Source organism: Bidens hawaiensis, unplaced genomic scaffold (assembly GCF_021521415.1).
Source record: "Bidens hawaiensis isolate Kalapana, Puna unplaced genomic scaffold, B.hawaiensis_p1.1 tig00014849_1, whole genome shotgun sequence".
NCBI lineage: Eukaryota > Viridiplantae > Streptophyta > Magnoliopsida > Asterales > Asteraceae > Bidens > Bidens hawaiensis.
Genome location: NW_027492314.1, coordinates 419090 through 444596, shown reverse-complemented (window position 1 = coordinate 444596; position 25507 = coordinate 419090). Strand labels below are relative to the sequence as shown.

The window sequence follows — 25507 nt, the reverse complement described above, 5'->3', positions numbered from 1 at the left end:
GAGGGCAGCCTCTCTCTTCTTGGCCTCTACGCCTTGAGCAGCATCCCTAGCCGCTTCGGTCTTAACCATGCGGCTGACCGCACGCTAAAGGTCGGTTTGCCTCACAACCCAACCCTTAAATACCTCACGGCTAGTCGACAACACATTAGCCAGATGATAACTAAGTGCTTGCACCAAACTAGCCTGAGTTTGGGAGTGTATCCTATTACACTCGGAGAGTGGGAGGCAATGTTCAAAGAACTCTTGGCACACACGCGGATCGGTAAAGAGCGGTCCGGGCCAAGATTCCATGAAGGACGAAAAAGGGAATCCCCCTGATCCTGAGATAAAGGATTTGAGGATTCCCCCTTTTCACCCGTGGAAACTAGGGGAGTCTCAGTTGGATCCTTAGGGGGGCACAACCTCAGTTTCCACCACTACCTCAGAGGTCTGCGCACCGGCACCCTTGAGAGGCACATCCTCGTCACTCCCCGCCTGCAAAACCTCCAGAGGCGGAGAAGGCAGCCGAGGAATAGCAGCAGCTGTTAATCCATAAACGAGGAGTTAGAAACATTTATAACATAAAGCCGAGAAGAAAAAGCTTCTGGTTACCTGAAGGCTGTCGAGCGGTGGTCCTCGTCTTGACCCGGTCTTGGAGCCGGGTCAACTTTATTCTTATAGGACGAGGACCCTCCACTCCGGCTTCGAACGCCTCCCCACCGTGGGATCATCGGCCTTCCGGGGTGCTTCCCCACCAGCGGGATCATCAGCGCCCTTAGGTGCCTCCCCACCAGCGGGATCATCGGCAGTACCCAAGGCCTCCCCACCGGCGGGACCCTCGGTGTTTTCAACAGCCTCCCTACCAGCGGGTTCATCGGCATTAGAATCCTTATTAAGGCCGGAACACCAGCGGTATCCGCCGTCCTCTTGAGGCGGCGAATCATATCTGCAATAGCACACAATACGCCAACATAAAAACTTTCCGAAGTACCGGGCAGGGAACCCTCGCTAGTCGAATCCTCACTAGAGGACTCGTCACTAGAAGAAAGAACTATTGTCCCGTCCGGATGCATAACGGTAAGAGCTTTAGGGTTCAGAATGTACACACCTTGAGCTACCGCAGACTTGTTGATCACCGAATCTGTGCGACTACGGGTGAGGAAAAGGAAGTTACCATTGAAGTGATCAATAATAGGCTCTTGATACATCTCCAAGGGCATCCTGAACATATTCCCCACGATGATGGGAATAAGAACTTCAAACAACGAACTATCCCCTATAACAGAAAAAAGGAAAACAAATGTACATAAAAAAGTACAAAGAACAACATCAAGGGATACAGTAAAGGAAGAGCTTACGTATGTTGTCTCGGGATAAGTATGGTCGCTCCGTGGGATATGGCCACAGGCGACTGATACCCACCTGAACCAACACGGATTCAGGGATCAGACCCATTGGAGTAGGAGTCCGCGTCAGCTTCTGGAACCACTCCTGGCCTTCCGAATCGGCAGCTGGAAGGGAGAATTTGGTGTTCAATGAACGGCGGGCCATGACCAGCAGAATAACGTCCGCATTGACCCACAAAAACTTGTTCTTCCATTCATGAGCGCTCCTTGGAGGCTCAGTCCCGATCGCCTTCCACTGGACGGCGAAGCTAAACCAGCTGCCACGGGTTTGAATTTTGTAGATCGCAAGATAGCGATCCACCGTAGGCTCCACCTCAAGGGCTCTACAGCAAAACTCGAAGTGTTAGAGCCTCATGACTTCGAACGGATGCAACTGAGAAATATGAATCTCAGATGCAACCAAGAAATCACCAAAAAACTTGGTAATAGGCAACCGGAAATTGCATGTGGTGAAAGACTCACCATACAAAGCGATCTTTCTGGCCGACGGCTGATCAGCCGTAAAACCAGGAGAGGAAAGCTCCGGTTCCCACTCCAGCGCCAACCCATAGAGGTTGATGATGTCCTGGAAATCAGAAAGTTTCCAGTTGATGCAAATGTTCTCCATCAGTCCCTTCGACGAATCTTTCTTGCTTTCTTTAACCCGACCTCCCTTCTTACCACCAGCCATGGTTGATGGGAATAACAGTAAAGTCAAAGGAAGAAGATGAATAGAGAGGAGAAATATGAAGAGAGAATTTTTGTAAGTAAATCGGAAAGTGGAACGTCCTTCCTTATATATACACATCGCAATTAATGCGAAGAGAGAAGGATCTAGCTCACACGCTGAAACCGCCCAATCAGAAGATGACACGTTAGGCGGGAACTGACAAAACAAAATAATTTTGAATCAGCCGCCTAAAAATTCGTGTACCAACCTCGAGCAACACTCCTGACACGATTCAGACAGGAGACGTCACATCTCAGACGGCAAAAACAGTACCCCGGTCCAAAAGCAACAGGAATCTAAAGGGTCAGTAGTTGCAACCCGCGACAAAAGGCCACAACAAAGTCCATAATTCCACCCGCGACATCGCATCACGGAAGCAACAATGGACTGGGGGGACTTATAAAGGGAGGGTAGCAAAGCTACCCCGCGGATGGTCCGAAAACATCCGCCGCCCGCGGATTCCCTATCCGACCCGCGGATCGTCAAAAGACATCCGCGCAAGGAATACGTGGACTAGCAAAGACATCCACGACCCAAAACACACTTCGCGGATCTCCAGTCACAACCCGCGATTACCAACAAGCATCCGCAGCAGGAACCCACAAGCAACACAAGGGATTCATCACACACGTGATCCCCACGTGATATGGAAGAACAGTTGTAACAAACTATTTCTAGAAGATTCCCTCAACACCCCCTGATAGCGACATCGACCAAGGGAAAGATGACACCTGGACACGTAATGGCCACCCCAAGACGTGCACAGGTAATGGCTACCCCATAAACGGGTCCAGGCTGTCACACCCAATAAAGACTCGACACGTGTCCATTCAGGTAGAGAGGGAATAACTCGATAGTGACAACTCCACCAATCACCTTCCCTCCATCTTCGGCTATAAATACGAAGATCATCTCTTCAAGGTATTCATTTACACTCTCAAGCCTTACGAAATATACCGGTACTTGTATTAATTCCGATCAGAATACAGTACTGATTCTCACGCCGGAGGGTGGTTACGGGAAGACCCCCCCCCCCACTATGTCCTTCCCGTAACGAGACTCAACGGTGTTCTGTTTTGCAGACACTAGCTTGGATCTGTTCTCATAGCGCTTCAGAATATCCACAGTTGGGGATTCGTCAGATCAGACTATCCAGTTTGATCTACTGCTTCTTCAGATAGGATTCGGGACATTGCACGGGATGAAGCTCAATCTCACTCGACACTGCGAGTCTACATAAGACATGTCATCCCACCCCGCCTCCACTCCCCTGGTTCTAAAATTTGAAAGGAATGCATAAAAAAAAAAGGAAATCTTAACCATATATGTCACAATCAAATCAAGCTAATAATACCACTATTGTATAAGTGTGCATTTAATGCATTAACACAACATTTTACAAAAGTAAATGAACTACGACCATAGCATTAAATGAATTGCAGCATTTGAATGTTTAGTCTTTTTCAACAAAATGCTTAAAATGATTTTTGGTTTTGTGACAGTAAATGATACAATATTATTTTTTATTTTATAAGTCTAACGCGAACTTAAAATATGTAATATTAAAAAAATAACTGATTTTTCTATTGATAATTAAATATAGATAAGTGGATTTTATTGTGTGCTGTATCATATATTAAGAATTTATATAAAATGGGACAAAATAGCAAAAGTTTATGAAAGTGAAAGTAAGAAGTGACAATAGCGGATGCATGCTTGTATAAATAATATCTAACCCCAATATATAACTTTGTTTTAATGAAGTTGCGTGTAAAATAAGCTTATTGTCAAATTTAATGGAAATTTAAGCCAAATTTGTATTCGTAGCAAACTGGAGTTGGGCAATATTGGCCAACACGATTCTGGCTATAAGGCATTCCATCATCTTTTGGTTTACATATTTATATGGTTCAAATTCATGGATCGATGTAATCTGCATCTAAGTATCTACACTTTATAGATGCCAAGTGTGATGTATGCTCTCAATTTGTATTTGTTATAACAAAGAATTAATCATATAGGTCTATTGTCCTAAAACGCGGCTCATAAAGTTTAGAAGGTATGCATGCATTAAAAAAAACATATTTCGATGAACTATATTATGCAAACCTTATTCTTTTGTATAAACATGTTTGGATGAGGTTTTATAACAGTATACTTTGTTTGACTAAGGGCTTTTTTTTCTTTTTCGTATTGATACAATTTTGAAAATGTATAGTGCCTATAAAAGCTGTATTATGGTAAATAATTTATAAAACTAGATGAAATCTAGTGTGTAACTAGAAGATTAAAGTAAATAAATTAAATTTAGTAAAATAGTAAAGAATATAAAGGAGACTTTGTTAAAAAGATATCAAGATATATAATTGGTTTCCCTTCACCTTTAATGAGTTTAATCAAATAATTATTTTGTAGGAATCAACTGCTTTATTATAAATTGTAACACACTATCATGCAACCGATATAAAATAAGAAGTCAACTATTATATAATATTATATAAAGAATTAAAGATTTGGGTATGGATAAAGACAATTGTGTAGGGTCATAAAATTGAAATGATCCTGACAAGATAAAATTGGATGTGGTCTGGTAGGACCGAAGATTTGTGTATGATTGAAAGTTGAAACTAATATAATACATGATTAATTGAAAAATATATTAGTATTTGTCCCAACTTGTATTAAGTTAAGGTGGTCTAATGCTATGGGCTCAACATAATAGGTAATCAATTGTTGTATATAAGATTTATAAACATTAATATCTAATAACTCCTTTTTATTCTAACAACATAACTATAACCTTTAAATTGAATTGGACAGAAGTTAAAAAATAATATTAATTATTTAGACAAGAAGTTAAAAACAAAACGTTACACTAATGAATATAACCTATATTATTGTCTTGTTTCACATTTCCATCCCAAGTTTTCCTTTTCCACAAAAACTTCATCTCTCTCCTCTCCTTTTAAGGTTTTGCAGGAGATAAAAACCTATTGCGTATCAGCGGTCTTATGTTCCTTCTTGAACCATTCAATAATCATGTACAATAAATTTGGACATGCCGTTTGGAAAAAAAAATAAATTTGGACTTGGCTCGTGAATGTTCATGATGATAAACAATAGTTCATCATGATCACTGACATGCTGCATATTTTAGCGTGGTTTCCACCTTAACATCCGAGTAAACTCGGCAATTTTTTTTAACCCAAGCTCTTTAAGAGCTGACTAGTTATTAATGTTTTTTTATTAGTGAACAAATACCAGCACGTCCCGTCAATGCATATTCGTTATTTACATTCTTTTTATATATGTTCCTTTATATCTACTCATTTACTTTTCATTAATGGTATAGTCAACACGTCATTTGATACATTTTTTTTTAACCTAAAAGCAATCTATTTTGGTCCGATCTTATATAGGCTATAAACCATTTTGACTCGGAACAAAATTGAGCATGTTTCTAAATCAACTTGTTGTACCATACTTACACGCAAGTAATAAAAATGCCATTAAAACCTAATCAAAATAAGAAAAGAACTATCGCATTATCTACCTTAAATAGCATTGTTAAGTTTCCCGATCCATCCTTTAAACCAAACATGAGTTTATAAGATGATCTTGCTAAGAGGATACGAAGAATAAAGTTATAAGAAACAATGATCGTCTAACATAGGAGATATGGAACAAAGAGGAGAAAAGACAAAGCAAGCTTGAGTGAAGGCCGATCCATAATTCCTAAGTAAGCCTCATAAGTACCCCTCCCTCTCTTTTATATGCTCACCCGCTATATGTATGTAGCAATGTGTAACCACCCTTTATATGCCTATATACAACTCTCTAGTCTCTACTGTGTCAGTATGCGCACGCAAGTGTGCAACCACCCTCTATAACTTTGTATACCGCATTCCACGCGTTCGCATACATAGGCGGTATGATGCATATTGTGTCATCCATTCTACACTATGGGTGTTTTAACATTAAAATATTACTATATGATTGAAACATGAGTGATTAAAACTTAAAATTCAAGAACAAACTTAAACTAAGTAGCATGTGGCCATAACTAAATGTCAACTAAGTTATTCTTTGTATGTGTTAGAATCAAATGTATGGTGATAAACAAATAAGCAAACCAGAACAAGCACTCATCATTAACAAAAGTAGCAAACAGTAGATCAAAAGAAAACCTCCAATTCTATCTAATGTAGCACACATATTATGAAGTCTACATCATCAACTTAACTTCATATGTACATATATATATCATGTGATGATAACCATCTAAGACCATCAGTCTCCCATTTTTTGGTCTATAATCTATAACATACACATTACAATATGCAACTCTCTACACATGATCCTATGTTCCATCTTAGAAATCAATAATTTATCTAGGCCTCCAAATGATTAGCATGCAAACATAATAAACAGCTTACTTGTTGATTTAAAATGCCAATAAACACAGAAACTTCATCAACTTGCGCTTCTTAGCTCGATTAGCATTATCCTTCTTCTTTTCCTCTTTTGAGGAACCTTCTGAACTGTTTGATGATGATGACGGCGGTGTTGACGATGATGATGGTGGTGGTGCCGCTGCTGCTACTGACATGTTAACCTCATTTGAAGTGCTCTTGACTTCAGAAGTGGGATTTGTTTTGGAGGTTTGTCCTGTACAGGGTTTGGATTCCTTAACATTGTCAAGAGATCCTGTGGTTGGATGCATGACCACTTGTTTTGACTTTGCGGGTGCAGAAAGATTCAACTTGACTCTTGAATCTTGATCAAGAGTATCATCACCACCTAGCTCACGCAGCAGGGCATCTGGATCAAATAACTCTTCTGATGATGTCAAACTCATTGTCGTACAGCTAGAACCAGCAGAACTGTTAGTAGGTGATAAGGGGATATCCAGATCTTCTAACGCCAAGTAATCACCCTGTAAAACAGAATCATCGGCAGGACATGGCAAGGGTATATCCAGATCATCTATTGCCAAGTAATCACCCTGTGAAACACAATCATCAAGAAACTGATTTAAAGATTTATTAGCCGCATCAGACGGTCCTGCCGCATCATCAACATTCTTCACAAGTTCACTTTTAGCCCCACTACTACTGTCATCTACCAAAAACACCCTGCATAATGCTCCAGAATCCTGCAAGTTATCCAACCAAACTTTCAATTGAATAGCAGGCCGGATTAAAGATATTAATAACAAAGCAAATGTAATCAGATTAATATCTTTTAAGGATAATATGCGTACCAGTTTGCTAGTGTAAATCTCAGTAGTCGTGTACTCTTGCATCATTCAATTAGTCTTTCGCCCATTATCAGCTGGACCTTCATAAAATTGAAGTGTTTTTCTCAAACATACAATCAAAGAAGTTGAGTATATCTCACAAGCCTCCCCTGTTGACCTCCAGAACCCACGATTAGCATTCGTTTTTGACCCAGACAAGAAGTACCACATGTCAGCTACAAGACAATTAGCAATACAAACTATAAACACTTTGTCGTACATATAGAAAACATATTAGAAGATAGAACATAATATAATACTAACCAGGGAGATTCGAGGGTGGATGTTGGTAAGGATCTACTTCCAAAAGTACATTTTGAGGCGGGGCGTGCCCATTTTGTAACTGCATCAATAACTTACAGATGGTTTCATCTGTTGAGTATTGATCGAGTTCAACTGCAGAAGGACTTGATGCTGGCGGACACATGGCTAACTGGACTTGTTTGGGAGGAGGTCAAATAAGCCAGTAAGGTAACGATTCTGCATAGAAAATTAGTTGTTAGATTCATACATTGACAAAATATCTATCATATTAATTGCACCATTTCATATTTTCATTACCATTGAAGTTGAAAAACCAAATCCAAATTTAGAGCTCAATAAACCAACCAAAGAAGATAAATAATTAACCATATAAACTATATATCATTATGAATCTATAAGATATTAATTACAATTAACATAAATGTTTAACTACGCAATCAACTTAATGATAAAATATAAAATTCATCACCAATTTGCCAGATTATCACTAATTCAAGAACAATAAGAACATGCATCATATGTCTTCTCACCAAATTCAAGTTGAAAAAGGAAAGAAAAAAAAAATCTTAATAATTTAAAGCTGTTAGATTATGTACTTTAAAGGTAGTACCGATATCCATCCAATTTTCCATATATATCAATCAACCGTGTCAAAATTACCTACAAATAAAACCCTAAAATGGCAATTTAATCATAAAGCCAGTCAATACAACAAGTAAATCACCATCAATAACATCAAATCCAAGTATGAACACTCAAAAATCACCATTAATTTCTATAACACTACTCAATTAACTGATGATCGGGTACGTAATTACACACAGAAAACCTAGCGTTGACCGAGTCAAACCTAGGTTTTTAGTGAGTATGAGTGTGGATACACCGTGATCGTGATCGTGATCGTGATCGATGAAGGTTACCTTTGGAACAGATGACTCCGTCGTGAGGTCGTGACTCCGCCGTGTGCCGGTTTGACTCCGGCTATGTGTGTGTGTGTGTGTGTGTTGCTTAACGAAGTGAATAAGCAAGTGGCAGTGAGACGGTTTATATATTGTTGACTAGGGTTTTGGAGTGGTTGTTTAGTAGACTCTCCTCCTTAAACACGGCTCTTCCCTCCTTATCCCATCTAGCGAACAAAGACAAAAAGAAAATTAATTAAACCCGCCTCCTAAGTGATCTAAATGGTCGTTAAAAACAAATACTTTTCAAATTTATAAAACAGAGTTCGGGTCAAAACAGATTATTTATAAAATGATTTGGGTCAAAACCGACTTGTTCTAAAATTAGTTTGTTTGGAATAAGCAAATTTAGGAAAAAAAATATCATAACGAGTACAGTTATTATAATTATTTTTTATCTTGGTTAGTGGTGACGGGTACTGGTGTTAAGGTGGTGGCGCTATATTTATTTTTATGGTGATGACCACGACAGTGGCGTCCAAAAAAGCCTTCGGTGCCAATTATGACAGTGCATGGCGGCATTGGCAATGGTGGTTGAGGCGATGGACAACAGGCTTTTACTTAACGACTGACAGTACGCTCTCTACTTACTTCTAAATCTATAGAATTATTCACTATGGGACTCGGGGAGGGGCTCATTTCCTAATTCTAGCGAACCTTAATACCACTACTCCACTAGGCAACATGGGGGAGCGACCAATAGAAGGCAGAGGCAAATAATGGTTATGGGTTTTACCTGTTTGAACCCATTTTAAGCTAGCAGGTTTTGTTAGTGATCCAATTTAAATTGTCATTTAATTTGAGTTAACCAAAATTTAGCTCTTGTATAATTAAATTAGATAGATCTAAGAATCCAAATCTAACTTTCTTGTTACCCAAATTCACCTATTTATGAGTTATGTGCCGAGTGAAGGGGCTAAATGGTCGTCCTTTTGAATATTTTGTAGAAAAAAGTTGGGAGGGGAGCTTAGTTCGTATTTTGAAAGAAGAGAAAGAAGTGTATTGTTGAACATATGTTCTAACGAGAAATCCCCAGGAGACCCAATTTTCGATGAAAACACCTTATATTTGTTGTTGCATAATGGTGGGTTTTGGTTCCAATACGTATTTTCTATGCTGACAATAACTCATAAATGTTGTGTAAAAGGTTGACCATGTAACATATAAACGTTATGTAAAAGGCTCCATGTGGTTATTCTTGTCACAAGTGATCAAAATTGACATATAAGGCCATATGGTGTCCATTCACGTTTCTTAACTTAACGTATATATCACATCACATACTTTATCCTATTTCACCACCTCATCCTAAGGAAATTGTTTAACCCCCTTAACAACTAACAGCACGCTCTCTACTTACTTCTAAATCTATAGAATTATTCACTATGGGACTCGGGGAGGGGCACATTTCCTAATTCTACCGAACCTTAATACCACTACTCCACTAGGCAACATCGGGGAGCGACCAATAGTCGGCAGAGGCAAATAATGGTTATGGGTTTTACCTGCACTACAAGAAATTAGGGTCATTACCTACATATAGTATGTGTTGGTAAAAGGCTATTATGTGTTTGTAGTTGTCTTTACCAACACATAAATAAAGTGTTATGATGTGTTGCCTCAAACCTGTAGATATAGATTATTAGCCACACATCAATTATGTGTAGGTATATATCATGCCTAACCTACACATATATGTGTAGCTAACACTAATAAATATGTGTGGTTAAAAGTATATTGATTGGAGTGGGTAGCAGCTGACGTGGCGGATGACTTGAGCTGACGTGGCAGGTGACATGGATGCTGACGTGGCGGGTGACGTGGACGCTGACATGGCGGGTGATGTGGACACATGTCATTAATATATGTGCAGGTAAAATTAATATTATGTGTGAGTAAAGGTTATTGATGTGTAGGCGTTAATTTCAACATGTGTAGAAATAAAAATAGATGTGTTGGCAAATATATGAGTATGTGTAAACATTAGTCACAATATGTGTAGGTAATGATCATCGAATACAAACAAACAAATATAAAAAATGTAGCTTCAAATATAAACAAATGTGACCATTCATAATTATAAATGTGGAAACATAATCGTTCAAACCATAAAAGAAAAGTACTAGTTATAGAAATTGAAGTACTTAAACTACCAAAACAAATTTCTTCTTTCATGCTTTCATTACATTTCGAGCTCCTTTAATTTGCTACACGTACTATCACATTTTTTCCTTCCCATTCCAATTTCTTCCTTGGTGTCAAAAACTATGTCTACAGACAAGTACAAGAAAGTTTAAATTTATGATGTTACCTAGAAAAGTATTAATATGTTTTCTGTGCTTGTCATACCATTATGAATTTGTTTCTCTAAGTCATCCACCCCAGCCACCTCTTCTTCCACCTCGGCAACCTCGACTTGTCACTATGCACTTTGGAAATACAAAAACAAGGCAAAGATTTTATAAGTCAACAGATAATAGGAAATTTAATAATGAAACGATAAAAAAGATTGTTGCACAATACTAACCAAAAATTATCAAGAAAATCATGCAAAAGAGTCATCATCATCACTATTACGATTTGAATCATCAGAATCATGATCAGTCTCGGAATCAAGTATAGGTTCAGTATTTTGAAAATTTTTACCCCCATCATCAAATTCGTCTTCAATATCTTCTATGTCATCCACGTGGGAATTCCCGTTACGTATGCAAAAACTTCCACTAATGGTAATATTTCAGGTTCTACATCATTTCGAACTATGCGAGACGTTTCAGGTAATTCTTCGGTTGGTTGAAAAGATGGCAACTCACTGGATTCATCTTCTTGAAATATATCATTTGTTGATATTTCGTCTTCTGTATGCTCAAGTACATCATAAATGTTACGATGGAGTTTTACTTTTTGTACCACCATCCAATTCTTGCCACGTGCCCAATCATTCAAATAAAAAACTTGTTGAGCCTGATTAGCCAAAATAAATGGTGCATCTACATACCAGTTAGATGTAACGTCAATTGATGTCAGTTTCTTATCAACCACCATCCTTTTCCCCTTTGGATCAATATTATACCACTTGCAACGAAACATGAGTACCTTTCTACCAAGTATGAAATCCAACTCCATAACTTCAAGTAAAACAACATAATAAATCATTTATTCATCCTCATCCCCTACACAAACTCCACTACGTTGTGTAGTAAACTTGTCATCATGCTCCTTGCAACGAAATCTAACACCATTAACGATGCAACTTTGCCAACTAGTGTAGCGATCATCAGGAAATTGTGATAACGCATACAAATCATCAGTTGCTCGGGGATCACCATTGGCTCTCAGCAATGCCATCTATAAACACCAAGATTAGTTATCGTCATGCTTAAAATCAAAGACTCGAAGTAATAAACTTTTAGTTTTACCTTTTTCTTGAACCAAGAGGGAAATTCTTATTTTTGTGTAGTATCTAAATTCGTTTCTCCTATATTTCTAGAGTATAAAGCTTCTTTATGATCCCTAAAATCAAGAATAAGTGAGTTGCATTTTTTTAAGTTAGCTATTAAATACAAAATAAGGTAGAACTCACTTTAGGTAAGCATCAAGTTCATCTCCGCAATTATTGAAAATGTACCATTGCACCACATCAATATAGTCTCCTAATTGTCCAAACTTCGATGCCCCCAATGTACAAACTTTATTGTTGAATAACTCCATTCCATGTTTAGTGGTCTCTACATCCCAATTGCGTTCTGAACGGTTAAATCTCGTCTCGATATCATCTACAAAACGGGATAAAAATGTGACAGCCTCATCAACAACATATGCTTCAGTAATAGAGCCATCCGGACGTGCAAAGTTACGAATATATCCCTTATACGTACCCATGCGACGTTCGATCCCAAACATCCATCTCTGACTTACCGGACCTCCTAATAATGCCTCCTCAGGTAAATGTACACACAAGTGAACCATGATGGTAAAAAATGCAGGAGGAAATATCTTCTCAAGTTTACACAATATAATAACAATACCGGTTTTCATATCCTCAAGTTCTTTGGCATATAGAGTTTTAGAGCATATTTTATGAAAGAACTGGCAAAACTCGATCAAAGTTGCACGTATTTCCTTATTCAAGAAAGGGAAATATCTTCTCAAGTTTACACAATATAATAACAATACCGGTTTTCATATCCTCAAGTTCTTTGGCATATAGAGTTTTAGAGCATATTTTTTGAAAGAACTGGCAAAACTCGATCAAAGTTGCACGTATTTCCTTATTCAAGAAAGGGAGAATTCCTACTGGGAGTATTTTTTGAAGCAATACGTGACAATCATGTGTTTTCATCCCTCCAAGTGTATTATGGTCCGTTACACATCGACTAATATTGGATGCATACCCATCAGGTAGGCGAACAGACTTGATAAATTTGCCGAACTGCACACATTCATCTTTAGTCAATGTGAAATCGGCATGAGGTTTCTCAACTTTTCCATCTCTCTCTTTCAACCATTGTTCCCTACGAATGTTAAGATCCTCTAGGTCTAAGCGTGCTTTTGTAGTATCCTTTGATTTCACTGGATCATTTAACAACGTCCCTACTATATTATCACATACATTTTTTTCTATATGCATGACATCGAGATTATGACGGATCAGTAATTTTGACCAGTATGGAAGTTCAAACAATATACTCTTTTTTGACCAGTTAAACTCACCGATACCTCGTTTACGTTTCCTCTCCTTATTACTAGGTGCTTTTCCGGTGGTGCGTCCAGGAATATCAGCTAGCTGCTGCAATATATCATCACCTGTAAATTGATGAGGTGGTTGTCCTTTCTCTTGCTTTCCATCAAACTCTAAGTTCTTTCTCCACCTGTGTGCTTTGCTTAAAAAACATCGGTGCCCTGTATAACATTGTTTACCACGAATTCGGTTAGAACGAGTATCCTCTAAGCATATCGGACATGCCAATTTGCCCATAGTGCTCCACCCAGACAAATAAGCATAAGCGAGGAAGTCACTAATCGTCCATATTACTGCGGCATACATAGTGAAATTTGATTTTGAATATGCATCATACGCTCCAACCCCATCACGCCATAAAACTTTAAGTTCATCTACAAGTGGCCTCAAGAAAACATCAAAGTCTTTACCAGGCGATTTTGGCCCGGGAATCAATAAACTTAAAAGGTAATTGCTCTTATGCATTGTACACCAGGGTGGCATGTTATATGACATCAAAATGACTGGCCACATACTATGTGTTGTTGTCATATTGCTAAAAGGGTTAAACCCATTTGAAGCCAGCCCCAATCGTACACTTCTTGGATCATCTGCAAATTTAGGATACAACTCGTCAAAATGTTTTCATGCCCTTCCATCAGCAGGATGACGCAAAACTCCATGTTCATCCTTGCGTACTTCTTTATGCCACCTCATGTCTTTAGCTGTGTGGCGTGACGTATATAGGCGGTTCAAACGAGGTGTTACAGGAAAGTATCACAACTTTTTATACGCAATTTTATTGCGCACATAACGATTACTTTGACAAACTGGACATATTATGGCATCTTTATTATCACCATAGAAGATTGGACAATCATATTGACAAACATCAATAAGCTCATAACCTAAACCAGCTTCACAAAGAAGCATTCTAACGTCATAGTAGCTATCTGGACAATTATTACCAGCAGGAAGTACTTTATGTAGCAACTTCAGCGTCAACTCAAATGAACTATCAGTCCATTTGTTCATCACTTTCAAATTCATCAACTTCACAACAAATGCCAAGGTAGAAGAATTCTTGCATCCTTCATACAAAGGATTACTTAGTGCTTCTCGCCCCTTCTCATAAGATTTATTTTCATTAACCGATTGTTGATTTCCAGTAAGATCATTGGTAGGGCCAATATTAAACAATGGATGACCAATCGCATCCTCTAATCCTGCTCTTAAGTCAGGAGATTCTTCATTACCAAAAGCATCAGGTCCCACATTTTCTTCATTGACTTCATCTTCACCGTGGTACACCCACTGTGTATACGTTGTTTCAATTCCTGTATTAATCAAATGTGCAGCAATGACACCTACATTTTGCATTCTTGAATTGAGACAATTAGTACACGGGCATAAAGTTAATCCAGCGGAGTTCAAAGTTCGTTGGGCGACATTTAGAAATTATTTTACCCCATTTACATACTCGGTCGACAATCGATTCTCATTCTTCACCCATTGATGGCCCATTTCTAAATAAACAAGACAAAATAATACATTAGACGTCGGTCTATTCTGTGTGAACATAAGTATCGTTTGAGCACATAAGCCCATGGAAACAGATTAGTGAGACCCAAAATCCTAAATGGTATCAAAAATCCTATCACATTAATGGCATAACAAAATCAATCATCCAGGCACATAAGTAATCCCTAAATTACATGAACTATATATGTAATACACTAATTCCATTTGATTTTCAAAATTAGGTAGCGTTTGGTATGCAGGAATGACAGTAAGAATGGAATGATTCATTACGTGGGAATGAAAAAAATTGTGTTTGGTTGCTCAATGGAATGGAATCATCCATTACACATGGAATCCCATTCCATCAAAACCATTCCTTCCCACCCCCTTCTTTTTTTTCATTCCATTCCTCCTTCACCCTACTTTCTCAACAACACTACCACTTAACAACCACCACCACCATTACCATTGGCACCACCACCAACTCCGCCGACACCACCACCGCGCCGCCACCACCATTTTCGTCGTCGGAGCTACCACCATCGCCATTATAGGGTTTTTTTTTTTTTTTTGGGTTAAAAAGTATTTTGAGATAGGAGTGTTCTTATTATTTGTATTTCATTTCTACAATTTTTTAGATACCAAACAATAAAAATTAATAATTGATTTCATTCCTATAGGTTAACCAAACAAGATAAATGAATGGTAATGATCTATTTCATTCCCTTGTCCATTCCATTCCCCCTTCATTCCATTACCTCCAACCAAACATACCCTTAGTATAAACAAAAACCAAGAAATCACATAATTAATTTTCCTTTATGAATCAGGATTTATGTAAATCGAAAACAAATGTAACAAGATTAAAGTTCACAACAAAAATTCGAATTAGTATATAGAAAGTACTAACCTCCGGATTGAATTAAGCCAGTGAATGATAGAAAATTAGGGTTTATGGTGCCAAGCTTCTGCTATTGAAGCTGTTGAAGAAGTGGGAAATCGTTAAGAATGGGCAATATACAACCTGTTGTGCTCGCAATCCATTCCTTGTTTGGAGTATGTGAAATCTCTTATCAATTGAAAAGAGGGGAAAATCGCGCCAATTTGGTGAAAGGATTTTGGACAAGGAGGATTGAGTGAAGCGTGTCTAAAATAAAATGAATCCCAGAGATGATTTCTCAACCATATTTGAAGGCTAAAATAAAGATGTTGACTTGAGTCTGCATACATAATGCACACGTATAAATTTGATATTTTTTTAAACAATTAAGTCATTTCATTTATATTAATAAATATAGTTAAAACATTGCAATGTTTTAGACTTTAGTATCCTTAAGTTTCACAATAATATTTAATTTTTTTAGTTTATGAAATAATTAATAATCAAGCTTGTCAAAATAATTTATATTTTACTTTTAATTACTCAACTTCTTATTTAATGTATGTATGTATGTTCTAAAAATGGTTGTCGGGTCTCTACCAAACAAACTCGTCAATCTTCATGACTAAGTATGGTGGATCTGCAACCGACCTTGTATAATGGTTTGTTTCAGTCACATGGGTTTCAGTCAAAAAATTCAAAAAAAAAAGGGAAAAAAACTACTTTTTTTTATATTTGTGTGGTGAGTGAGAGAAAAAGTTGTTTTCCAAGTTTACGACCCTAATTAACCACGCTCATATATAACTGATCCTACTTGACTAAATAACATTGATCAACTACTATATGTGATCATCATTAACTCTAATTGATCGTAACTCGAACCACTTGACCACTAGTGAACTTAAATGACCATCAACGAATCCAGTTGACCATCATTTATCCTAATTAACCAATAGTTACCCTAACTAACTGCAATTGACCAACAATGATCGTAACTAATCTGTAATCGGCCAAAATTAGCTTAAATTGGCCATAAGTTACCATAACATGAACCACTTGACCACCAGTGACCTTAATTGATCATCAATGACCTAATTGACCATCACTATCTTTATTAACCAATAATAATGAACCTAATAATTTAGTCTATAGTGGTTATATTTCTTATAGTGCTAATCTAATATCTACACATATTATAAAGTTTTTAAATATGTGTAGATATTTACTTTGCCATGTCATGTCCAAAAAAATATTTATATATAAATTTAAATGTATTTAATATCTACACATATCGTACACTTTCCAATATGTGAAGGTATTTATTTTGCCATGTCATCTAAAAAAATTGTTTACTTAAATCCATTATCTACACATATTATTCATTTTTAAATATGTGTAGGTATTTATTTTCCATGTCATTTTGAAAAAAACAAAACAAAAATTTATTTAGTTAAGTTATCTACACATCTATTTACAAATATTATGTGTGGGTAAAGATAATCAGTTACCTACACTTAAATTAAATTTTTACATATGTGTAGCTATTTTAGCTACATATAACAAAAATTTGTCATATGTTTTGGTAATATTATATTTATTAGATCGTCAATTTTGGAGGGAATTTTCTCACCAATGCTAAGTGTGGCTAAAAGGTATTACTAACACATATTAAGTGTTAATAATTATGAAACTAACTCATCAACTATTAGCCACACATATGCAAACATGTGTAGATATTTACTCACACATTTATATGTGTAGGTAAGTTATGTGTGTAAATACCTCAATTTCTTGTAGTAATGCTTGAACCCATTTTAAGCTAGCATGTTTTGTGAGTGATCCAATTTAAATTGTCATTTAATGTGAGCTAACCAAAATTTAGCTCTTGTATAATTAAAGTAGATAGATTTAAATGAATTCAAATGCAACTTTCTTATTACCCAAATTCACCTATTTATGAGTCACGTGGCAAGTGAAGGGGTTAAATAGTCAACCTTTTGAACATTTTGTAGAAAAGAGTTGGGAGGGGAGCTTAGTTCGTACTTTGAAAGATGGAAAAGAGATAAGTGTATTGTTGAACCTATGTTCTAACGAGAAATCCCCAAGAGACACATTTTTTGGTGGAAACACCTTATATTTGTTGTTGCATAATGGTGGGTTTTGGTTCCAATAAGCATTTTCTATGCTGACCTAAGTTGACAATAACTCGTAGATGTTGTGTAAAAGGTTCATCATTTAACATATAAATGTTGTGTAAAAGGTTCCATGTAGTTATTCTTGTCACAAATGATCAAAATTGACATATATGGCCATATGGTGTACGTTCACATTTATTAACTCAACGGAGACATCATATCACATCACATCACATACTTTACCCTGTTTCACTCCACCTTATCATAAGAAAATTGTTTAACCACCCTTAACTTCTCTTAATTTAATGTACAATTACTTCTTAAATTATCGTGTGTAAAGGATTTTAAAGCTTGTTAATATTTTAATTCATCTTGCTTTTAACGCCCTCTAATCCATGAAGGGAGTAGTGTGACACTCGTTAACTCTTGCCAAATCAACTTTAACGCCCTGCGTGTTAAGGTATACCCCTAAGCCTAATGTGCCATTATGTGTTAATTAAAACCAGACTTTAAACCTCTAGTTATAACTAGAGTTGATATCATCGTATAAGCATATTCGCCTGATAATCCAATTTGTGAAATTGCTTAGCTGTGGAGTTTGAAGAAAATGATAAATCATTTAGTCAAATTAACTCATATTTTAGTTGATTGACCACATTGCACATCATTTATTTTAAAGTGTTCAAAATACCTTAATAGTATAACGGGTGTCTAGAAACCAAAGTGGTGTTGAATGTTATACAGCTCATTTAGAGGATTTTGTAGACAATCAGTCAACTTATTTGTAAATAATAGTGTTTTATAGATTTGAAGTTTTAACTGGGTTGTAAACAAGTTGAGCTGGGCTAGATTGAGCTCGAACTTAAACGAGTCAACTCGGCCTGACTCGTTTATTTTAATGAGCAGAGAAATCAAGTTCAAACCCGAATTTTGAAAATCCAGCCAGCTTGTGGCTCGTTATGCCCGGTTTTTGTTTTTTTATTTTGTTTTATTTTTTCATTAACGTAAATGTAAAAAAAAGAGAGAAAAAAATACACATAATACAATATTCATAAGTCATATCTTTACTTTATATGGTAGCATAAACGACCTACAAGACAAGTGGGGCTATAAACAAACCAAACGTCTAGTGAATTATTCGTGAACTATGTGATGAGAATTTCATTTATATTCGTTTGATTAATATCTTCTACATGATTCTCAATCAAGTTGTTTGTTATCTAGGCTTCCGTTTTTAGCCTTGTGTCACACTCCAACCTAATGGCAAAGCATGTAGGAGCGCGATAATATTTATATCATAGCTCAAAAACACTAAAATAAATATAAAGTGTCAATATCTAATTTATTTATTACAATCATTACAAGATTTCACAAATCAAATCTCAAAACTATTGCATTAACTAATACATATAAATTGTTTTTTATTTTATTAAATCTAAGATATAACTAATGTCTTGCATCTTCAATCATCTCATGTAGCTACCTGGGATATGCGTAAAAATAGCTATATTTTGTCAACAATAATGTTGAGCAAGTAATCGTAAGTTTTGAGATATATATAATGATAAAAATGATAATTCCTTGCGATAATGTGTATTACATTAACTAACAAAACATAAAATAAAAGTGTCTTTTAAACATGCCACTAGATTCGGACATGTTTACTCGGACAATGTATGATCATACTTTAAGGATGAGAATGAGATGCCAATCAACCATAAAAGCTGTAAATACATACTCATATAGCATTTAGTAATTAATTGAGCAATATCACAATATACAAATAGTGAAATTATGTTTGAGTATATACTTGTATAGTAAATAAATAATAAAGTTGTGTACGCATAAAGTCTCCAAAATGTAAAACAGAAAAAGGGGTGTTTGATTACTCACCTTGATTTGGTGAATGAAAAGATCAAATTTTTGATTAAGCTTGGGTGAGTCATAACGAGTAATCCCTAAATTCAAATAATTAAAACTTCTTTAGAATGTGTCGGATAAATAAAGGTCAAAGAAACATATATGTACTAAAATAACACAACTAGAAGTTGAAAAAGAACAAAAAAATGAAATCAGTTTTGGACAGATTTCTGTCCACCGATTGCATAAATGTTTAAAAATATTAATAATTTATCAAAAATTATAAAAATCTCCAATCAACTAAATTAATATGTAAGGAACAACTTTTCTTTATAGAGTTTGCCCATATTCGGACCCGAGACAGGCTAAAATAGTTGATCTTCACAGTGGGTACAAATATGCGAACTAATTTTAAAATAATGATTGTGAAGTCATATGAAATAATAAAAATACAAATAAATAGCCTTTAGAGCCGTAACTCAATAAAGTTAATTATAGCTTGGCCTTGCATCTTTACAGTCTAGTATGACCAATTTATTGCTGAATCTTTGTCGAACAATTCTGTTGTCAAATCCGGAACATTGTAAACAACAATGTTTTTTATACTTTGGAATGGATTTTGATAAAGAAAATTATGAGGCATTTTTGGTGTGATAAATACAAAATGTTTGGTCATGTCTCATTAAAACCCTCATGGTTTTTGAATCAAAATAAATTAAACAAAACAAAAACTTCAAGAATATAAGAACTTGTTAAGGTGTGATAATTAAAGATCATCTTGCAACCTTATATTCTTTGTCTCCTCCACCCAACACACCATGGTGTATTGACTAGGTGGGACCTCAATAGGTGGACCGTTAGGGGGTTCCGTCCGTCCGGACTCGTGGCGGCTCGGGCTACCTATAGCCATTGGGGGCCGCGTACGGAGTACCCGGTGTTACTTAGTTGGTCGTTCCAAAAAAAATATATATAAACATGATTATTTGATGGTTTTAAACCAATTATTAAAAAAATAAATAAATAAAAGGAAATGAATAACAAACACATAAAACATGACTAAGGACAAAGAAAATATAAGGAACATAAATTATAAACTTATTTGGAGAAATGTTTTAGAGAGAGAAGAAGAGATAAACGCGTAAAGGAAAAAATAAAAATAAGGGGATATTTATAGTTGTGATTAAAAGATAATTAAGTAGGTAAGTCTAGGAAAGAAAGTTTTGTTTGGAATATGCTAGAAATATGTTTTTCTTTTAATAAAAGATGCCAAATAAAATACCTGAGATAAAATTTTAAGATGACCATAATTATTTATGTTACATGTTAAAATATTAATCTAGACATACCCGGTTCAATGTGTCAAATTAACGAATACACATGTAGACAATGAAATAAACACAGATTCAAGTATTTGCATATATGAAAATAATGTTAATAACTTGAAATTAATTATTTATTATTCAATAATAATAATAATATAATGATAATAACAACAACAACAATAATAACATAGTGTTGAAATCGATGTTGTAACTTAACAAATAAAAATCAATAATAATAATAATAAAAATAAATAAATAAATAATCTTTCATGAAAATCAAAAATTTAAACAGGTTTGAAAAATCAAAAATCTTGATTATGACTATTATTCAAATATTCCATCTTACTTCTATTTATCTACCTTATCTTCATTTCCTAATGTAGAATAGGTGGTGGTTCGAATACAGGAGGAGCTTCTTCAAATCATTACATTATTATTATTATTTATTTTTTATTAAAAAAATGAAACAACTAAAATCAACTCACTAATCAATGAAACCTTCTTTTTCCATCCGACGCTTTGCGGAAAGAGCCCCCCCCCTCCCCTCCCTAAAACAACCCATAGCACCCGAGGGAAAGGTGTTCCTGATGCTATGAAGGCTTTTTAAATCGGTATAACACCCACTATGTTTGATCTTAGTTTTTTTTTAGAAAGATTAAAAGTTAAACTAGTAACATGTAAATGGTCAGCAAAATAATGATGTATCGATCTTTACACCTTCATATCTAAGTTATCTTTCGATGAAATTGATTATTATTTAAATAAATAGCGAATATTTATTTATAAAAGGGGGTCCAAAAGGTGGACTTGGTTTGAGGCAGCTTCATTTCATCACGAGCAGACTCTCTCTCTCTCTCTCTCTCTCTCTCTCTCTCTCACCACCTGTTTCTATAAGAACCCCCAAATCCTCTTCAAAGCAACTTAACTTCCATCCAACAGGTAGGTTATCACTGTTCTCCTTCCTTTTATGCATACATACATACATATCATTAATCCATTAATTGACTTGTATATACACATATCGACTGTATATATATTCGTTGAATTTCAATCAGATCGCGATTTCGGTTGCTTCTACAGCCCGATTCTTTCGATTTGACTAATCGGTAGCTGATTTCTGTTTCTTCTGGCTTGATCTAGGTTTATATTATTTGGAATTGGATTTTATTTTAGTTACTTAGGGTTTATAGCTGCTAGTTGTGCTTTTTGACTTGATTATGGTTTGGTGCCCTAATTTTGACTTCGCAGTTGTAAGTTGTTTATGCTGATGATGGATTATATTTAGCATCTGATTCTGTTTACTGGTTATTAGTTTTGCTCAAGTGTGATGATTGATTGTTTTGATTTTAGTTATGTTTGTTAAGGTCATAAGCTGACTCTGTATAATTGATACAGAGTGGAAGCATAATAAAGTTTAAACGAGAAAGTAGTTCTCAAGAATAAGAATAAGAGTATTTATTGAATTTATGAATACTGAATTGATTATGATAGAACTATTTATATAGGGGATTTTCAAAATTTAATTGGTTTACCAAATTTTCGATAGAGAGAACTGCAGTTTTCGTCCCTGTGGTTTGTTCAAATTTACTATTTCAGTCTAAAAGTGTAAAATTTGCTATTTCCGATTTTCCATCCATATAGCTTCATTTTCGTTGCAATTTTTGTCCTCGTGAACACTTTTTTAGACTGAAGTAGCATATTTTAACAAACCACAGGGAGGAAAATTGCAATGAAAATGAAACTCTAGAAACAAAAATAGCAAATTTTAAACTTTTGGACTGAAATAACAAACTTGAACAAACCATACGGACGAAAACCGCCCTTCTCTCTTTTCGAAATCACAACACGAAATTGGAAACATGATATTAAGACATTAAATGAAGGCTTAATTAAGTAGGACAGGTAGAAAGCGCGTCAAACTAAATATGGAAAGGTTTTATTATTACGAAGCACGAGGAGACAGTCCTATTGTAATTAGAGACTTAAATGATGGATTTTGGGCCTCACTGCCGCGGGCTTTTGCCATGAGATCCGGCTCATCAGGACCTTAACGTTGAATGCTTATGGGCCTTGTAGTTTCACTCGTAGCCCAAGATATGCTCTATTTAAGTTTGGGCCCTTTTTGTCATGTTTTCCCATATCAAGCTGATCTATATAAGAGTTTGCTAACTCTTGGATCAGTTCCTCATCAATGTATATTAATGAATTTTGAATGTGATTAGTTTTTTGTTTTGCGGTAGGTATAATGATTAAGCTGTTCAAAGTCAAGGAGAAACAGCGGGAGCTTGCGGAGAATTCAAACGGGAAGCCTCCTGTTAAGAAGCAAAGTGCAGGAGAATTGCGTCTTCACAAAGGTAGATTTCATCATTATTTAGCTAGTAAAGTTGAATATTTTTAAAAGTTACAGCTTAAGATAATGAACGTGCGTTTTGCTAAATTTACCACCTTTTAGAGAAATATATCTTTTGATTGTATTGTCATTAAGAGTTATTGATGATATATATTTTTTCGGTTCCTGCAAGTTTTAACATTGTATGCATTCAGCTAATGCTAATTATACACAATTTGTAACATGTTTTTATGTTTTATGGTTCTTTGGGTGGATGGTTTGAAAGTGATAATGTGATATTGATTAGAATGAGATAATCAGTTATAAAATCGATCATTAGATTATAGAGGGTACTGCATGGGTTTCAAGAATTCTGATTATTTCACTTCACGAAAGAAAGGAAAAGATTTGGAAGGAAGCAGTGGAAAATTCATGTTCCTGAGTTTTTTAACGAAAGAAGTGGAGAGAAAAGAAAGGAAAATGACACTTAAAAATCTTTGAAAATTTGGAGAGAAAAGAAATTGGACTCTTTGAAAATTTCCAAATTACCCTCAACGAATTATTAAAAGCACTACGCACACCCTTTCTTTTCTCTTCTCTTCAACTCGGTAGCACATAAAATCTTTAATTGCTTTTCCTTTCTTTTGAACTCTGGAACACCAAATCAAATTATAACATTCTTTTCCCCTCATTTTCTTTTCTCTCCTCAAACTTTGTTCCCTTCTTTTCTTTCGTTTAATAAACTCGGTTACAGGGCGATGAAATTCAGTATTGATTGATGTAAAAGTACAATTTTTTCATATAATAGAGGAATAACAGTCAGATAGGGTAAAAAGTTTGATTCTGATTTACTTGTTATTTTAACCGATTGTTAACTTTTAGTAATTGCTTATTATGAGCAAGTGTGATCAATTCCAGAAAGTAATTTCTTTTACTTCGTTTTTCTTATGCTATTTGTAGATATAAGTGAACTGAATCTACCCAAGACTTGCAGCATATCTTTCCCAAATGGGAAAGATGATCTTATGAACTTTGAAGTAACTATTCGCCCTGATGATGGATACTATCTGTAAGTATATCTATTCAAATTTCATACTTTTGGAAATGGAAGGGGCGATTTATTTCTAGATCATAACCTTTCAAAAGCTTAACATTCTATCTACTTTCAGAGGTGGCACCTTCACATTCACCTTCCAGATATCATCCATCTATCCCCATGAAGCACCAAAAGTCAAATGCAAAACAAAGGCAAAATAAATATTTTATTATAATCTTTTTGGTAATCCCTAATTCAACTTATGTTTAATATATCATGCTGTATTTAGGTGTATCATCCAAACATTGATTTGGATGGAAATGTCTGCCTTAACATTCTTCGTGAAGACTGGAAGCCGGTGCTTAACATTAACACCATAATTTATGGCTTGTATCATCTATTCACGGTAACTTCAAAATTGTGCCTTTGTATATATTTGTCAGTTTATCATCGTTGTTATTATTTTGCAGGAGCCGAACCATGAAGATCCACTGAACCGAGAAGCAGCTGCAGTGTTGAGAGACAACCCGAAAATGTTTGAATCAAATGTCAGGAGAGCAATGGCGGGCGGGTACGTGGGGCAAACATTCTTCACCAGGTGCATATAGAGGTAGCACAGGGATAGCCAGCCACATGAGCAAAATGGAGGTGTGGGATGATGATGATGGTTTGTTTGTGGTTGGCTAAAATGTATTGGTCCAAAACTGTGTCCCCAAGGGTGATTTTGGAATTGGGACAAAATCCTGTGTTTGTATGCTTCTTTAAGTTTAACTTTGTTACCCATTCTTTTGGGTCATCACTTGTCTTGTAAAACTATGTGTTTCTTGGGAGAGAAAGATTCTGCTGTTTACTCATTATGGTTGGACCAAGCTCTGAAGTTTTTGACAATATGATCTCTTGTAGAGAGATCTGGTCGGTTTGGTTTTCTATTTTCTTGGCTTGTTGGGCAGGTTGAGTAGAAAACCGAATATAACCGAGTAACTCATGTGAGAAATCAATGGTTCAGTTATAAGGGTAAAGTTAAAATACAAAAGACAACAAAAATGAGAAGGAAGAGAAAAAAATCTTATTCATTAATCTTAAATTTG

The 25507-nt window shown here is 35.7% G+C and overlaps 2 protein-coding genes and 1 pseudogene across 4 annotated transcripts; 1 reads left to right on the top strand and 2 right to left on the bottom strand.

Annotated features, from left to right (window-relative positions):
- Window positions 1–6375: 6375 nt before the first annotated feature.
- Window positions 6376–7850, bottom strand: LOC143547883 (uncharacterized; annotated as a pseudogene). Its single transcript, XR_013137857.1, has 4 exons — window positions 7658–7850; window positions 7358–7569; window positions 7057–7249; window positions 6376–7008 (listed from the first exon to the last, which is right to left on the bottom strand). The product of XR_013137857.1 is annotated as an uncharacterized LOC143547883 (transcript).
- A 4354-nt stretch (window positions 7851–12204) lies between these two features.
- On the bottom strand, window positions 12205–14124 carry LOC143547882 (uncharacterized). Of its 2 annotated transcripts, XM_077039191.1 has the most exons (3): window positions 12914–14124; window positions 12495–12542; window positions 12205–12392 (listed from the first exon to the last, which is right to left on the bottom strand). In XM_077039191.1, exons 1-2 carry the CDS (start codon window positions 13886–13888, stop codon window positions 12531–12533), a joined length of 987 nt encoding a protein of 328 aa, XP_076895306.1. In that variant the 5' UTR covers window positions 13889–14124; the 3' UTR covers window positions 12205–12392; window positions 12495–12530. The 2 variants fall into 2 exon arrangements, with proteins under 2 accessions (XP_076895306.1, XP_076895304.1); XM_077039189.1 differs by having other exon boundaries at window positions 12205–12542.
- A 9156-nt stretch (window positions 14125–23280) lies between these two features.
- LOC143547881 (NEDD8-conjugating enzyme Ubc12-like) lies at window positions 23281–25276 on the top strand. The gene is made up of 5 exons (XM_077039188.1): window positions 23281–23408; window positions 24344–24452; window positions 24553–24631; window positions 24709–24825; window positions 24890–25276. Exons 1-5 carry the CDS (start codon window positions 23300–23302, stop codon window positions 25025–25027), a joined length of 552 nt encoding a protein of 183 aa, XP_076895303.1. The 5' UTR covers window positions 23281–23299; the 3' UTR covers window positions 25028–25276.
- The last annotated feature ends 231 nt before the right edge of the window (window positions 25277–25507 follow it).

Excerpts from the sequence above, each read along its gene's own strand:
- LOC143547882 (XM_077039189.1), bottom strand. The coding sequence starts at position 13,888 with ATGACAACAACACATAGTATGTGGCCAGTCATTTTGATGTCATATAAC.
- LOC143547881 (XM_077039188.1), top strand. The coding sequence starts at position 23,300 with ATGATTAAGCTGTTCAAAGTCAAGGAGAAACAGCGGGAGCTTGCGGAG. Across the intron at positions 24,632-24,708 it reads AAGTCAAATGCAAAACAAAG|GTGTATCATCCAAACATTGA; the intron begins GCAAAATAAATA and ends TGCTGTATTTAG. Across the intron at positions 24,826-24,889 it reads GCTTGTATCATCTATTCACG|GAGCCGAACCATGAAGATCC; the intron begins GTAACTTCAAAA and ends ATTATTTTGCAG.